Source organism: Petromyzon marinus, chromosome 25 (assembly GCF_048934315.1).
Source record: "Petromyzon marinus isolate PM22_M1 ecotype Great Lakes invasive population chromosome 25, UKy_Petmar_22M1.pri1.0, whole genome shotgun sequence".
In the NCBI taxonomy this organism is placed as follows: Eukaryota; Metazoa; Chordata; class Hyperoartia; order Petromyzontiformes; family Petromyzontidae; genus Petromyzon; species Petromyzon marinus.
This window is the reverse complement of record NC_133691.1, coordinates 7,047,334-7,063,631: the sequence shown is the minus strand read 5'-3', so window position 1 is coordinate 7,063,631 and position 16,298 is coordinate 7,047,334. Positions and strand designations below refer to the sequence as shown.

Here is a 16,298-nt window from a genome sequence, read left to right as displayed (position 1 = left end):
TATAGGAATGTTTTTTTAAAGGTCTTTTATGTAATGAGGATAACTCGGGGTTCACACTTTATTTATAAATATGTTATGCTGTCACTTAATTCTCAACGAAATGAATACCATTACATTAGCCCCACACGCTTCTCTCGTTTGTAGCAAGCTGATCATTGGTTCATCGGTAGCAGGGAAGAGACATTTGTCCACTTTTTCAAGAGCTAAAGCATATTTGTGTCAAATGTCTAGACCGCATTGCACCTCGAAAACAAAATAAACTCCAGCAATTCCCAATGGATGAAGATCTCTCCATGCCGTATCCGCCGTGAGGATGTTTCTTTCACCATACTTCACCACACTGGTCAGTGTCACCATACTTCACTCGTCGCTCGTATTCGCCTTCGCCGGGGAATCAAACTCAGGTCTTTCGGTTCATGGCACAGCGCGATATCCACTGTGCCACCACCGCTCCACCCCATTACACCTATATGAGTCAGCATATATAATTCATATGACAGCGCCGCTGATATAGCTGGCTCAATAGCATGATCATTAGCAAAGTTCTGTCGTGAGGTTTAGCCAGATACTGCAACGGAGAGGTTATGCTTATCAACTCATCATGGTGACATAACTGGCATGACATCATTTCATTCCTTACTGGAGCCAATGTTGTCGACATCAGCGTCTTGCCTCTGAGGTCATTGCTTTTTGAGACGTATCTTGCAATTGCCCGCAGTCGTCGCTCGAGTACCGGCGGGCGGGGGGTGGGGGTTACACACTGCCACTCGCCGTCATCACCACCGTCATCATCAGCCACGGTCAATTTACTGCTGGATCAAGGCCTTCCCTAGCTGCCGTCCACTCTCGTGATGCTGCGATGTTAATATTCCACACCTCCTCATGACTCGCCATCACAATCTACAGGTATGGCTACGTTGTTTGATTTCCCCCCCCCCCCCCAATTTTATATCAAACGTGCTATCGGCGTCATCTCACGTGGGACGTCACGGCGATCGCCTATCGCCCTGCGTGCGAGAGAGAGAGAGAGAGAGGAACGGTCCTGGGAAGGGGATGTCACAGAACTGCTTCATAAAGCCCTTCAAGTTATCCCCACGAGGCACCTGCACCTTCGTCCCGCGCGGGCTGCTGCACGGACAAAGTGGTCGTCACGCCATGTTCAAACTGATGTTCTAAAACCTCGGAGATGGAATTTATCCAAATTGAGTGCAACGGGTAATTTAATATCATGGGGGTGGGGGAGGGTGATATTTTTGCCTTGTCATTGGTGAGCAGGCTGAGACCATCAACTTGCTACAATTAGAACGCATTCGAATCGTAGGTGGCTTGCCTGGACTCAAACGCAGTCTTTAAGCAGTGCTTGCTCAACGCCTTGACCTCTTCAGCAGCCTGGCCGCCTCGTTCAATGGCTTTCTTTTTCATAAGCTGTTGCTGGGTTTTTTTACGATTCTATTTGGTAGTTCAATGACAGTATTATTTTGCATTTAAAATTTGAGCAAACGGTATTCAATATTTTCACTAGCCCTACTGGCAAGATTATATTTATATAGTATTGTCGATAAAGGACAAGCAGATTGGCTAGCTTGTGTTCTTCTAATGTGCAAATTTAGGGTGTGGTGACTTATAAGCTCTACAGTGGGATCATGTGTTATTGTTGTTGTGAAGTTATTGCAGGCCTGTCTGGGTTTTACATTACAGCGCCACTGGCCATACGGCTCCTGAAGACGTCACACTCAGCCAGAAGCATTTGTTTAGAACAAATGGTTTACTGAGATACAATTTGTATCGTTTACAAAGAAGACCTGGGAAACTTTTAAAAAGAGGTGGTGGCGGGAAGTGGGGGGGAAGATGATGGTAGTGAGATTCAAGCCACAAATTCTTGTTGTGTGAATCAGTGAGTCAGTGCCAAGAATACCGAGCATGTGGTGCATGTGATGAAATTAAATTGCACGCGCGTGTGTGTGTGTAAATACACTAAAGGCTAAAAAGAAGATTCGATAACGTACTGCACACTCGAAGCCAAATATTGATGAAAGAAATTACAAGTAGGCTTGCATTAATTTGTGCTCACCTTCCAACCAAGATAGCCATTACTAAATTATATTGTGCATTCAACAACAAGTTAGTTCCTGCACAAACAAACCTGGGTTGGTATTCATCTCTCTTCTTGCCAGTGGTGGAAATTCCACATGCCTGTGGTGGGGGTGAGTTTATCCACATAACAGCTTCAGTTTTTGTTTTATGTATGATACGTATTATCAACTGGAGGGGAAATTCCCAAAGCCAGGATTTGAACTCACAATATTCCCATTGCGAGCGATGCACTGCATCCATTGTGCCACCTGGTGGGATGTATTTACGTACAAATGTGCAATTGTTAATTAATAACAAGGTGAGAGTCTCTTGAGACGATAAGCTTATTTTTAAAAGTGCGTTAGGCTAGACAGGAAATAAACACGAGCTAGGCAAGAAGGAAAAGGAAACAAAACAACATAATCATCCAAAATAAAGCAAAAAAACACGCAGAGTGGGCTCAACGCGTGCAAATTGAAAGGTTTTCAATAATGATGAATATATAAAACATTTAGCGTCTGAAAAAATATTACATATTATAAAACAGCATTCAATCTACCCCCACGTTCAAGTAACACCTAAATCAAGAGACCACTGAATCAAGAGTAATGTGAATCAAGAGTAATGTGAATCAAGATAAATGTGAATCAAGAGTAATGTGAATCAAGAGTAATGTGAATCAAGAGTAATGTGAATCAAGAGTAATGTGAATCAAGAGTAATGTGAATCAAGAGTAATGTGAATCAAGAGTCAGGTGAATCAAGAGTAATGTGAATCAAGATAAATGTGAATCAAGAGTCAGGTGAATCCAGAGTCAGGTGAATCAAGAGTCAGTGGAATCAAGAGTCAGGTGATTTCTAGAGAATGGTGACTCAAGCGTAAGGTGAATCAAGAGACAGCTGAATCAAGAGTAAGATGTAAGGTGAATCAAGAGAACAAACCCAAGCTTACAGACATCAAATTGCATCAGCAGCCTGTGAGTAATGGTGATGGTTTGGTGATGTCTTCATCCAACAGTGTAAAGATCATGGCTAATCATAATTACAATGTTACAACTCACAAATAATCTTCTATGCAAATCGAATGCACTGCACAAGTGTGCGTGTGTGCTTATACGTGCATATATATATGCGTAGACATGAAGAGTGATGGTGGTGTGGTCATGATACGACACTTTGGTTGTGTAAAACGGACTTAGATTCATAACCATACACAACACCAGTGGCAACTGTCACTTGAACATGGCCCGAGTTCTTCCTAGGCCACCTGTGTCTCATCATCTACACAAATAACACCTTGTTGAGATGACGCTGGTCCCACACTTCCACTACGTTTCACACCGGACTTAATAACTGCAACACTTCCATTGATAGTCAATTCGATCAAATTGGGTTACAAAAACATCTCGAAGTCAAGGGCAGACTCTGCGAGAGAGACGAGACTACCACAGCCGACTTGCCACAGAGCGGTACTCATTTTGTTGCATCAACTCTGGAGGGATGATGGACCGAGTCAACCCCTCGGGTGGGATTTCAACCAGAGCTGAGCGACCCGTCACGTCACGGATGCCAATGAGCAATGTGCGGCGGTGACGGAAACACGAAATTAATTGCACAGTGCTCAATCTTTGATTGTGCAGCTCGTATACATGAACGTTACTATCACGTTGAGCAGGGACAATACGCCTTGGACTTTCCGAAGCCGCTCTTGCGCCAGGTGTGGCCAATTAAAATAAATTAATTGTGCTCGCAGATACACAATTGTAATACCGCTCTCTATTGGCCACAGCTCTTTTTATTATTATTATTATCATCGCCTGATTGTGAACACAATTGCGCAATCTCCCTTCAATGAGAGAAACCTCAATAGGGTTATTTACATGAATGGTTAAATGTCACAGCTGTTCGAACTCCACTGGTGAAAAAAATTCTAAACATATCAACAGAAAATGAAGGCTGCGTTGAGCATTTGGCTGTCTAGTGGGATATACAAACAAAAAAAAAACCCACCGAGTGTGTCTATATAAAGTTAAAGTACATCCATCCGTGGGTTCGATCCCAACTCTGACGCCTGTATATTTTGAGTTTGCATGTTTCTGCATGAGTATTTGGCTGTTAGAAATTTCCACATGGTAAGCCACTTCGTTGAGCTATCATTTGTGGCCAGATTGCATCTGAAAAAGAGCTATGTAGCTCAGTGGGCCTTACCTGGTAAAATAAAGAATATATATAGTTTTGTTTAGTTTTAGTTTGTTGCTCAAGTTTAGGGGCACTCCTCAACTGGTGGTGACAATTTCACACTCCTATAGAAGCAGTCAATCCCCCCATTGGTCGATCGATCACTGTTGAATCAAAATCAGAATCTTTATTTAGACTGGAGGAATGCGATAAGCTATGAAGCTCATTTTCACATATGTCCAGTAATTACTTATTTATCCAGTCAGCAGGCATGATCACCAATACAGTGGTTTAGAGGGAAAGTTTCTGGGTGATACTGCCACCAGCGTGTTTGTGATTGATTAATTGTTGTTATTGGTGGCGAGTTGTCAACTACCTCGCCTGTTATGTCGGAGGTCGTGGGTGACATCCAGACTCTGACGCCTGCTGCATGTTTGGAGTTCACGTGTTCTCTCTTCCCGTGGTCGCGTGGATTTTTCTCCATGTCCTCCGGTTTTTCCCTCCACATTTAGAAACGTGCTTTTGGAGTATTTTACCGCTAGAAATTTCCACATAAGCCACTTAATTGAGCTGTATAGCTCCGTGGACCTTACCAGGTAAAATACAAAAATAGTTTAGTTTCATTATTATTGTTATCGAACTCGTGTTGCCACGTTTTGCAGTGCAATGCACTCACCACTGCGTCACCCTAGTCGCTTTATCACGTGCAAAAACAATCAAAGGGAAATAAGTGAAAGGATGCTATGGTCAGATACTGTCTCCAAATGCTACCATACACAGTTTAATACGTAGGAGGCTTTACTGCCATACACAGTTTAATACGTAGGAGGCTTTCGCGACCAATATCATTCAAAATTGAGTTTTTTTTGGGTTAGATCGCCTAAATATATAAATGTGTCGTTAAAACCCGCCACCACCTGACACAGCCAACTAGTAAGGTTTTTCACGTAAACTGAACGTGACCAATTCGTCACTAGCACAGCACACCGGTGTGTTGGAGAACCAAGCCCCAACATTTACAATCTGAGTCCGACGTTTCGCCAGTAATTACAACCAGCTGTTATTACTCTCTGTTATGACTGTCATACATCTTCACGAATTCGAACACGCACAAAACCTAAAGGTGCCCAGTAGGCCTCGTGAAGTGTACGTGTGCGCTTCTGCTGAGGCTGCCGCAGCACACGAAGAGACAGCACGACGCATGGCCAGGCCCCCTTTTGTCTCCACAGCACCGACGGTCATGATACTATTAAATGTGCGCAGGTTGAACTTCTTTCGCACCGTACGTAGCCATCCACGCTTCTCAAAGGTACACGTCAAATGCGGTTAACTGAAGAGAAGCACAGTTTAGATTCAATGTCCACTTGGCACAAGGGTCGCCAGTTCACAGGTACAACACCAGAACGTATCATGGAAAGGAGAATATCTGACGATATACGGATAGGGTGAGAACTACATGCGGATGCATTGTATCGGTGGTGTATTTTTTGCACAACTGACAAAATGTTGTAACCGTTCACATACCGGGAAGGTCTACATATATCCGCAGAGAGCTACCCCAAAATGAGAACAGCTGAAAGACCAGAATTAGGTGGAAACCCTACTTCGCCACTGATTAAACCCATGGCAAGGAAGTGAATTCAGGTATCAAGGATAAGTAGAGCAGTGTGCCCAGACACACACGCATAAAGATATACAGTGAGGGAAAAAAGTATTTGATCCCCTGCTGATTTTGTACGTTTGCCCACTGACAAAGAAATGATCAGTCTATAATTGTAATGATAGGTTTATTGAACAGTGAGAGACAGAATAACAACAAAATCCAGAAAAACGCATGTCAAAAATGTTATAAATTGATTTGCATTTTAATGAGGGAAATAAGTATTTGACCCCCTCTCAATCAGAAAGATTTCTGGCTCCCAGGTGTCTTTTATACAGGTAACGAGCTGAGATTAGGAGCACACTCTTAAAGGGAGTGTGCTCCTAATCTCAGCTCCACCTGAAGACGGAAGCTTGTGTTGCCTCCGAAACGTCGTGATTTAATTTAGTTTTTTTTCTTTTCTTTTATTTTGTTTTACCTATGTGACTTTACCGAAAAAAACAAAGAGTATGAATCCTTGCAGTCATGAAAGCTTCAAATCTAGAATGAAAGTGTAGTGGTCAGATGAGACCAAAATGGAGCTCTTTGGCATCAACTCAACTCGCCGTGTTTGGAGGAGGAGGAATGCTGCCTATGACCCCAAGAACACCATCCCCAAAGTCAAACATGGAGGTGGAAACATTAGGCTTTGGGGGTGTTTTTCTGCTAAGGGGACAGGACAACTTCACCGCATCAAAGGGACGATGGACGGGGCCATGTACCGTCAAATATTGGGTGAGAACCTCCTTCCCTCAGCCAGGGCATTGAAAATGGGTCGTGGATGGGTATTCCAGCATGACAATGACCAAAAACACACGGCCATGGCAACAAAGGAGTGGCTCAAGAAGAAGCACATTAAGGTCCTGGAGTGACCTAGCCAGCCTCCAGACCTTAATCCCATAGAAAATCTGTGGAGGGAGCTGAAGGTTCGAGTTGCCAAACGTCAGCCTCGAAACCTTAATGACTTGGAGAAGATCTGCAAAGAGGAGTGGGACAAAAGCCCTCCTGAGTTGTGTGCAAACCTGGTGGCCAACTACAAGAAACGTCTGACCTCTGTGATTGCCAACAAGGGTTTTGCCACCAAGTACTAAGTCATGTTTTGCAGAGGGGTCAAATATGTATTCCCCTCATTAAAATGCAAATCAATTTAAAACATTTTTGACATGCGTTTCTCTGTATTTTTTTGTTGTTATTCTGTCTCTCACTGTTCAAATAAACCTACCATTAAAATTATAGACTGATCATTTATTTGTCAGTGGGCAAACGTACAAAATCAGCAGGGGATCAAATACTTTTTTTTTCCCTCACTGTAGTGCAATTAAAAAAAAACTACACAATTCTACCTCACAATTAGTTCACTGCACATGCAATCCCCTGTATAAGAGAGAACACGTGTCAGTAATTATTGTGAGCAGTCAAGGCACAATGTACTTGTGTGAGCATCCTCTAGCATGACGCCCACACATTCACCACATGCGGTTAACCACAACTATTAGCAATTTAGCTCCTATTTAGTCGCAGTGTCCATTGTGGTTTCATAAAGGGGCTTATTCATAAGGGGAAAATTTACGTTATTAGATTTACTTGTCACGAAAGATAAGATGTCAAATGCAGCACACCTGGATTTCACTCTGCTTGGTCTAGATGTGCTCAATATTATTTGACATTCTAGGTGTCCACAATGGCCTCTAACCCTCATTCCTACAAATAACCTTTAATTGAATATAATTGACAAAGTAATGACAATGCAATTAAATGCAGTCGTAATATTCGGCACACCGGGCTAAAGACAAATTATGGTGGGTCACTTGACGAGCTTTCACACCTCTATAGCAGTCGTTGCATTCATGTGTTTAGATCTTACTCATCAATCTCACGACCAGGAACTGCCCAACGCCACATTGTGTGTGTGTGTGTAAAGTCTTACTTGTGTCTGCCATTGTATCACCCACAGCAAGCAATAAAGAGCGGACGGAGAAAAACCCAAACGCAAACTCAGGTCGCATGGGTTTAACAGGCCATTGCAGACACTCTGTGTGTGTTTACAATACAATCCCAGTGCGATTCAAATCCCTCACCTCTGTTTAGCGCTGCTGGCTACGTACGCGCGGTGCGAAGGAAGTTCGACATACGTACAAATGTACAGAGCAGCGATGTGGCTATGGAGTTGTGCAGATGGTGGCAACTGCACCAGGGCCCAAGGATCAAGTGGGGCCTAGGTGACAGGCTTCGATTGATGGGAAAAGAGTGGACAAGGTGGCGGCCCATCTCATTGTTGGCACCGGGACCCATGACAACCACCCTATGCCACTGATTTCCAGCGCCCTCAATCTAACGTGTTTATTCTTAACGACGTTGTAACTTTGACTTTACGCAATGTAGCAAATACAAGGCAGTATAGCTCAATGTTACATCGTTTCAATGTTCGAACAAGCCTCATATTATCATTTGGCTGTCCTGAGCCGGTCATTACAATTCCACATTAATATGGCAAGGACCATGATATCCAAAGGACGATTATTACAGTATTACTATTGTTACCTGTATTCATTACATTATTATCTGTATTCATCTACTCCATGGAAAGTCAACAGAATCATCATGTGGAGGGACTGCTACCTGCCTTGGGGATGTGGAATTATCACCACTCAGCTCGGTGTCACCAACTCAGAAGATGATTTCCTTCAGTGTTTCGAACAAGAAGACTGTAACGTTGACTGTTCTGAAAATAGTGTGTCCTTCAGCGTAAAAAGAAAAGTTTATTCAACATTTTTTTCCAAATTCCAGTTTTTTGCTGTAAAGTGTAATTCATTTTGCGCTCGACATATATATAAAAGTCTTTCATACACCGACATAGGGTTGCCGATTGGCAAAAATTAATCGTAATTATCACGATGCCGATTGCTGTCGCCTACGGTGCAGTGTCTCGTAATTCACTTTATCTCTGTTACCAACGGAACGTTCACAGACGGCCGGACGGCCAAGCAGACACCCCGGGGACCTAAGGAAAACATCTCATTGTCTGCACCTTAAAGAAAATATGAAATATATATTAGGAACTATAAATATCTGCTTGATATATGTGGAGCAATGATTTTTCCAAAATCCATTACATATGCCGTATGACACGCAATATAGCTGTAAAATGTGTTAATCTCATGAAACGTTGTTTTATTCTTTTATAAATACTCTGCTGTATCTTGTGTGTGGCGGGGGGGGGGGGCAGCGGTGGGGTTGCGGTTAGCGCACTGCGCTGCAATTATGGGAACTCCAGTTGAATTCCCACTCACGACCAACGCCAGTGGCGAATATTGGAACCAGTCCAGGGCCTCCGCCTAGGTCGACTCAGCCTCAAATGAATACCTGGTGCGGTGCGTAATAACATCGCCACTGGGGAGACAAAGGCGGTCGGGCGTGGTGTTGGTCACCGACCCCCTCGTGTGCTGCGCCGGTCTTCATAACTCCTCGCTATTAGCACTTGCCCCAACCATTTGTTGAAGGGAATAAGCGAAACTAAACACATTTTTCATGTTACCAGGCAGAAGCGACCTGGCCACAAAAGATTGCTCAACGAAGTGGCTTACCACGTGGAAATTTATAGCAGCCAAATACTCCAAACGCATGTTTCTAAATGTAGAGGGGGAAACCGGAGGACCTGGAGAAAAATCCACGCGACTATCGGGAGAACATGCAAACTCCACACTGGGAATTTTTGTCAATGTGTTTATGTATGGGATGGAGTGCTGATATTTATTTGCCCGCCCCTCTTGTAAGTACCGTTGGCTACATGCGGTGCGAAAGAAGTTCAACATGAATACACGCGTACATTGTGATGGGCACACTGTTCTGTGAGCCTGGTGATCCGAGTTTGAGTCCCGGCCACGGCGATCACTGGTGAAGAGTAATATTGGAATTGTCCTGAGTGGCCCTCCTCTTTACCGACTTGCACTGAGCAGCGTTGTGAAGCGTGACCGACACAATGGGTGGAGCCCTTGATCCAACAGTGGATTTGCAAATGGTGCAATTTATTGCATAATCTTAGACTGATCTATATGACATGAATAATACATACATTTGCAGTATATAACGTATATATAACAGCTACTCAGGTTACAATTACGAAGAGTATCTGTCTCCTTAAAGGAATCGCGTGTATCGAACAGCTTCCATTGGTGTACCCGAGCCAGGAGTGGAAACTCCACATTCCTTTGGCAAGGCGAGTTTGCCCATACGACTACTGATAACTTTTTATCAAGTGGGTACTCATCGACAATGAAAGAATGATGGCATTAGTCAAGCTTCAAACCAGGATTTGAACTTGCAAAACTCAAGCATGGCTGTCAGTCTGTAATGCTTAGTTGATATGGTATTGGCTTCGAATGCCGGATGTATGGAACCACGTACATGCATCCACAAGCGCCGTGGAAAATTGCACTCCAAACCCCGCAGTGGCAGGGATGAATCAAGCTTGCAGTGTGCACAATTAGGTCAAGGAATCAAGCGGCATCTTCCGAAAATGATATCGCAACCCATAGGCTTCGCAGCGAAAATATCTCCAGGAGTTTGGAGCGGAGCCGGAAAGCCAACACAGAGATCATCAAAGGTAACATGACACGTGTAAGCGCTTATTTACACTTAAAGCGTACATGCAGAGCACCGTGATTCGCATTCTTATAATGTCCCCATTCACGCAGGCAATGGAAATGCGGGTGCCAGCCGGCGTTTGAGAATGCAATTTACGACGGTACTTGCCAAGGCGTGGAACAAAGGAACTCTGAGGTCTTTTTGACAGCGGATGCTCTGCAGGCTGCAATCAGTGGCAATTCAGACGGTCATTCAGTAAGCCTTGGTGTTCCTGGGTGAGAGCATATTGAGACAATAAGTTTAATCTGCGAAGGTGACCTGGATCAAATTCTCGGGGGGATGAAATTCACACGCAGCCTCTTTTAACCACCACATTGTCACAGGTACACATTTAAGGGCCGCTTGGCTTTGACGAAGTTCTGATATCGATTGGCACCTGAATTGCCGTGATTGCAGTGCAACGTAGAGCGCACGAACAAATACACATACCTTCGCAAACATGTACATGCACACACGCACGTACAAGCAAGAGCACCCTCCATTTATACTTATAGACCCGAAGTGTTATTGCTGAGCACCCCTCTGAAGACCATCACGGCATGGCAAGGGCTCACGTAGCCAGCCGGGCTACCCGGCTGCCTCTTGTCTCTCCCGCCAAGCTCTAAGAAGGCCATGCAGAAAAGGTTCAGATACCATGGGCAATGCACGTGGTGGCATCTATCATGGCCAGGCATTGAAGCCAGTCCATGGAGATTGGAGGGAATTGCATTGTACAAGACAAAGATCCCCCGTATAACCTTAACAGACTCTTGGGGCAAGTGCTTAGTTAGTGGGCACCTACGATGGTCGGCATGGCACACACTGGGGTGGGTGGCCAGCACCATGCCCGGCCGCCTTTGTCTCCCAAGTGGCGATCTTTAAACACTGCACAGGTTACTCATTTGAGGCTGAGTAGACCGAGAGGAGGCCCAGAACCGGTTCAGATAATCATCACCGGTGTTGGACATGAACGGAATTGAACTCGGGTCGCCGGGTTAATCGCACAGTGCACTGACCGCTGCACTGCCTCTCCCCACAATGCATTGTACACACACGTGCACACATATATAGACCTACACACGAACACATTTAGCCACACACTGTTCATCTTCACTTTATTGCCAGTGGCAATGCGATTGCTAATCTCTGAGACCCTGTCGAGCTTGTCAATGACTGACGACCATGCCGGGCTACATCAGTGAGTGTGAGCATTGTGATGGTATCGTCATCAAAGTGCACCTAGCCTGGCATGAGCACTGTGGTGACATCATCGCACTTGAGTGGCAAAGGTGGCTGTCGTCGTTGATATCATCACCTCCGATTAGAGCCGTTGGCAACGTATGGTGAGAAAGAAGTTCAACATGCATGCACCAGCCCACGGTGCTCCCACTTACAGTGAAGGAAAATCTGTTTCTAGGCAATGCAGAGCATTAGGGGGAGAAGCTACCCCTAAGCTGCAGATGGAACCTGCAGGATTTAGAAAATTATAAGCTGTGCTATGTTATTGTGACATACACATGGCATGTCTATTTTGTACAAATGCTTCTGTATTTACCACTTTGTTGGGAGTCAACAATGGGTATTGGGTGAGCATATTGGGTTCCCTAGCAAGGGAATTTGGAATTTCTCCTACTGAGTCAGGTTTTCCACAGCACAGATGATCACCTGCTCATTTGAGAACATTATCTAAGTGTGCGTTTTTAGAGGTTTGTGTGTTGTATTTTAAGGATAGTATCATTGTAGTTCAACAACTGGCATTATCCTCGACACGCAGTCAAAAACAGGCCACTCTCATCTACGTACTCGTCACCGCGGGGCTGCATGGTGGAGAGATGTCAATTACTCCACCTGGTGAACAGGAGGTTGTGGGTTCGACCCTGACCCTGATGCCTGTATATTTGGAAATAGCATTTTCTCCCCGTGGTCGTGTGGATTTTTCTCGGGGACCTCCGGTTTTTCTCTCCGCATTGAGAATCAACTTTGCGTTCAGAGTATTTGGCTGGTATACATTTCCACTTGATAAGCCACTTTGTTGAGCTATCATTTGTGGCCAGGTCACTTTTGAATAAGAGCTATGTAGCTCAGTGGGCCTTATCTGGTAAAATAAAAATAGGTTCGTGGTTTTACTCGATGAGTCTTTCCCGGTAAACTGAGCCATTTCTCCAGACAGTCCAAAATGCGTCTCCCTTCTCCAACGAGCATTAGGCGACATTAATCCCCTTTTAGAATCCTGAGCCAGTGGTGGAAATCCCACATTCACATGGCAAGAGCCAGAATCTCGCGAGGGCAACCGTTGTTGACTACCAACAAGCCGGTATTAATTTTATCAACACTGGAGGGATTACGCCAAGTCAACACTCACATGGGATAGCGCCGAGAAATACAACCAAATAATAACATATGGCCAGACCTCTGTTCTGTGTCTCCACATACACATACAAGTAAAATACGTATTATCATTATTATTATTTGACCTACTGGCTTTGCAAATCAATATTAACCAGCAGTGTTTGTTTTAGCAAGCAAAGTCTGGACCGGTTTTAGATCTGCTGGCTCTCTCATCAGCAGAGCCAGAAGCTTGTGAAACGATTCCTGCTGGCTCCATCTAAGGCAGTGGTTCTCAAAGTGTGGTCCCCGGCGGTCCTGCACGTGGTCCGCGGGGCTGTGATGCAAATGCAGGCTGGTCCCGGAATTAATGACAACTTTTATACCTTTTGTTTCGGACATTCATTTATATTTTACTCATTTTATATTTAATTAAAAAATTAAGGAAGGTAAACAACCCTGATTGAACTACCCTAATTCTAAGATATAAATGCTACCCCCCCCCCCCTCCCAAAAAAATACCTTTTAGCTGTGTTTTAAAAAATCCATAATAGAGTTTTTTTTTTGGGTTAGATCGCGTAAATATATAAATGTGTCGTTAAAACCCGCCACCACCCGACACAGCCAACTAGTAAGGGTTGTCACGTAAACAGAACGTGCCAATTCCTTACTAGTAAAGCACACCGGTGTGTCGGAGAGCCAAGCTCCAACGTTTACAAAAAAAATGTTTTCATGCTCCGTAACAATATTCATCATTTTGTGTTTCTGGTATTTACAGAGATAAGTGAATGCGCCTTGTCACCAGGGGTGGGTGGCTGTTTGGTACGCGGAAACATTTGCATCAGCTGAATGGTCCGCAGGCCTAAAACGTTTGAGAATCACCGCTCTCAGCGACTGCGGCCCGTTCAGCCCAGGAATCGGCCTCGCACCGCACGGCTGTGCTGTTGCGTGATGCAGGGTCGTGCGTTCTCTCCGCAGGCGACGGCGTCTGGTGCACCATCACGTGCTCGGTGCCGGCAGGCGAGGAGCTGGTGGCCTGCGCGGTGTCGGACCCCAGCTGCCCTTCGCACCTCCCACTGCCCCCGAGCCTGGCACTGCTGCCCCAGCTGGGAGCGCCTGCCCCACGCCACCCACTCCTGGGGTGTCTAAGCCTGCTGCCCCCAAGGCCTCCTGAGCTCGGAGTCATCGTTCCGCCCTCGCCCATCAACCGTGAGTTCCGCTTGGGGCTTTCGTTAATGCTGGTGGTGGATGCGCAGGGTTGCCACCTCTGTGGTGGTACAACAACAACCACAACAGCAACAAAACAGGCCGTTACGGGAAGAACAATACCTCGCAATACCACAACAGGAGAAGGGGGAGCTGCATTATGAATTAATGCATTGTCGTGAGCGGTGTGCTATTACGCTAACTAACAAAAAAAACGGGACTTTAAATGTCCTGTGACAGCAGCTACTTCGACAAGAGGATGTCCTGGGAAAACCAGAACAGGTGGCAACCCTAGGTGGACGATGCTTCTAGTGTTCGATCACTGCGTTTCCTCTTAAGAGAGTGGATAGAGTGGCTGCTGTCATGGCAAGGTGGCTCGGAGCCACCGATGGAGATGAGCAATGCCCATGCTGATATGAGCACGGGGACAATTTGAGTTGTTTTTGTAATTGGACAAAGGAATGCAGAGGTGGATCGGTGGCTATCGGGGCTCATAATGGCCACGGTATGCATTGAGCCGACACTTCTCAAATGTTACTGTGATTAAAACAGGCTCTCAAGTGTCGTGCAGCTTTAATTTTGAAAATCGTGCAGATTTGATTTTCCACTTGATGCTACCTAGCCCTGCCTTAAGAGATAACGTGTGTATGATGTTGTGGGGACACATCTTTACATGGGCCTTTCAAATCAGATAACGCAACTGGAATTTGATTAGTGGTTAAAAGAAACTCAAAAGTGTTTAAGTCCTAAAACATTACATTCACAAAATAGGAGGTGGCCCGGCACTCCTAAGCATTGAGCTAGTGCTTCTAAGATCAGTCAATTTAAATTCCGGTTTCAGTATTTAAACCACTGAGCTGATGGTGAGTTGATGGTCTCAGCCTGTGATTAAATGCCATCGCATCAGCTTCATTTCCCTAAATATTTGCGACTAAATTGGGAAAAATGATCCACGTGGTTTGTAGGGTCGATTGCAGAGATGTCAAAACGTAGATCTAAGATATCTGGGGCTGTTCCCGAGCGCACAGGGTGAGATACCGCTCTCTGATGATCACAGGCAGTTAACGTTGTCTCATTAAGTGATGCTGACAGCAGCAATGGAATAAAGTTGGAATATAAACATTAAATGAATATGAGCAAAAGTGAAGTGTGACATGAATTACTTTTGGACAGACATCTTTTATGTAGATGTGCTGGAGAACATTCCTCACAATGCAATTTACGATGCATGCAAAGTAATTTCTGTTGTTGTTGTTTACGTGAGTGCAGGGAGCGTGTTTCCATGTACAGCGTGTGGGATCTGGTATCGAAGTGAACGGAACCTTCAAGCGCACCTACAGTTCTATTGCGCCGGGCGACTTCCAGATGGAACTCCTTCACCTGGAGGACCTGAAAGAGGTGAAATGGTCAAAGCCTCTCCACGATGGCTCTGAACCAGGAGTGAAAATTTCACGTGAATGTATGCTGATAATCGGAGGTGCGGCGGAAGGACAACAAACTAGAGACAAAAAGCAGTTCGAATGAAATGAGTTTTCAATCGAGGTGTTCAGCTTCAGTGCACAGGTTCAGTGGCTTCGTCACATTGGAAGGAAGCTTGCGTTCCAGGCGGCCGCAGAAGCGCATCTGAAAGCGCCGCGCGATGCAGTGCCCACCGTCTGTGTTCGATCGCTCGCCAAAAGCCGCTGCTGGGAGAATGTCTGGAGTTCGCATGATGGTCTATGCTCCTTGCCAGCCTCTCAATTGGACGACCATTGCTAACTACCAGCCTGGAGAAATGATAAATGTCACTTGTATTAAATTTCGATTTAAAGCTTTCGTGACTGCAGGGATTCATAGCCTTGGTTCTTTCGGTAAGGTCACGTTAGAAGGGAAATGTTAAAATAATAAAAATAAAACATAATAGAATAAAATTCTCACGACGTTTCGGCCACAACGCAAGCAGCCGTCCTCAGGTGAAGAAACAGAACTGTCGGGACAACAGCGCTCCAATGAACACTGCTAAGCTTGGCAGCGTCTTTTAAGCTGGGTGGGAGGAGGAGAGCGCCGTCATCAATATGCTAAATTCTTCTGTTGATATGTAAACTCCTTTGTCAAGGCGCTCTCCTCCTCCCACCCAGCGTAAAAGACGCTGCTAAGCTTAGCAGTGTTCATTGGAGCGCTGTCTTTCCAGGTCCTCAGGTGAAGAACAGACAGCTCTGTTCTTCACCTGAGGACGGCTGCTTGCGTTGTGGCCGAAACGTCGTGAGAATTTTATT

At 45.1% G+C, this 16,298-nt stretch overlaps 1 protein-coding gene across 4 annotated transcripts in view; it reads left to right on the top strand.

Annotated features, from left to right (window-relative positions):
- LOC116945890 (zinc finger protein ZFPM2-like) overlaps positions 1-16,298 on the top strand; it is a 204,134-nt gene that overhangs the window by 162,932 nt on the left and 24,904 nt on the right. For all 4 annotated transcript variants that reach the window (XM_032960545.2, XM_032960542.2, XM_032960543.2 and 1 more), the window contains 2 exons: positions 13,816-14,046; positions 15,313-15,441. In XM_032960545.2, the coding sequence (XP_032816436.2) occupies positions 13,816-14,046; positions 15,313-15,441 (360 nt within the window). The remainder of the gene's footprint in view (positions 1-13,815; positions 14,047-15,312; positions 15,442-16,298) is intronic.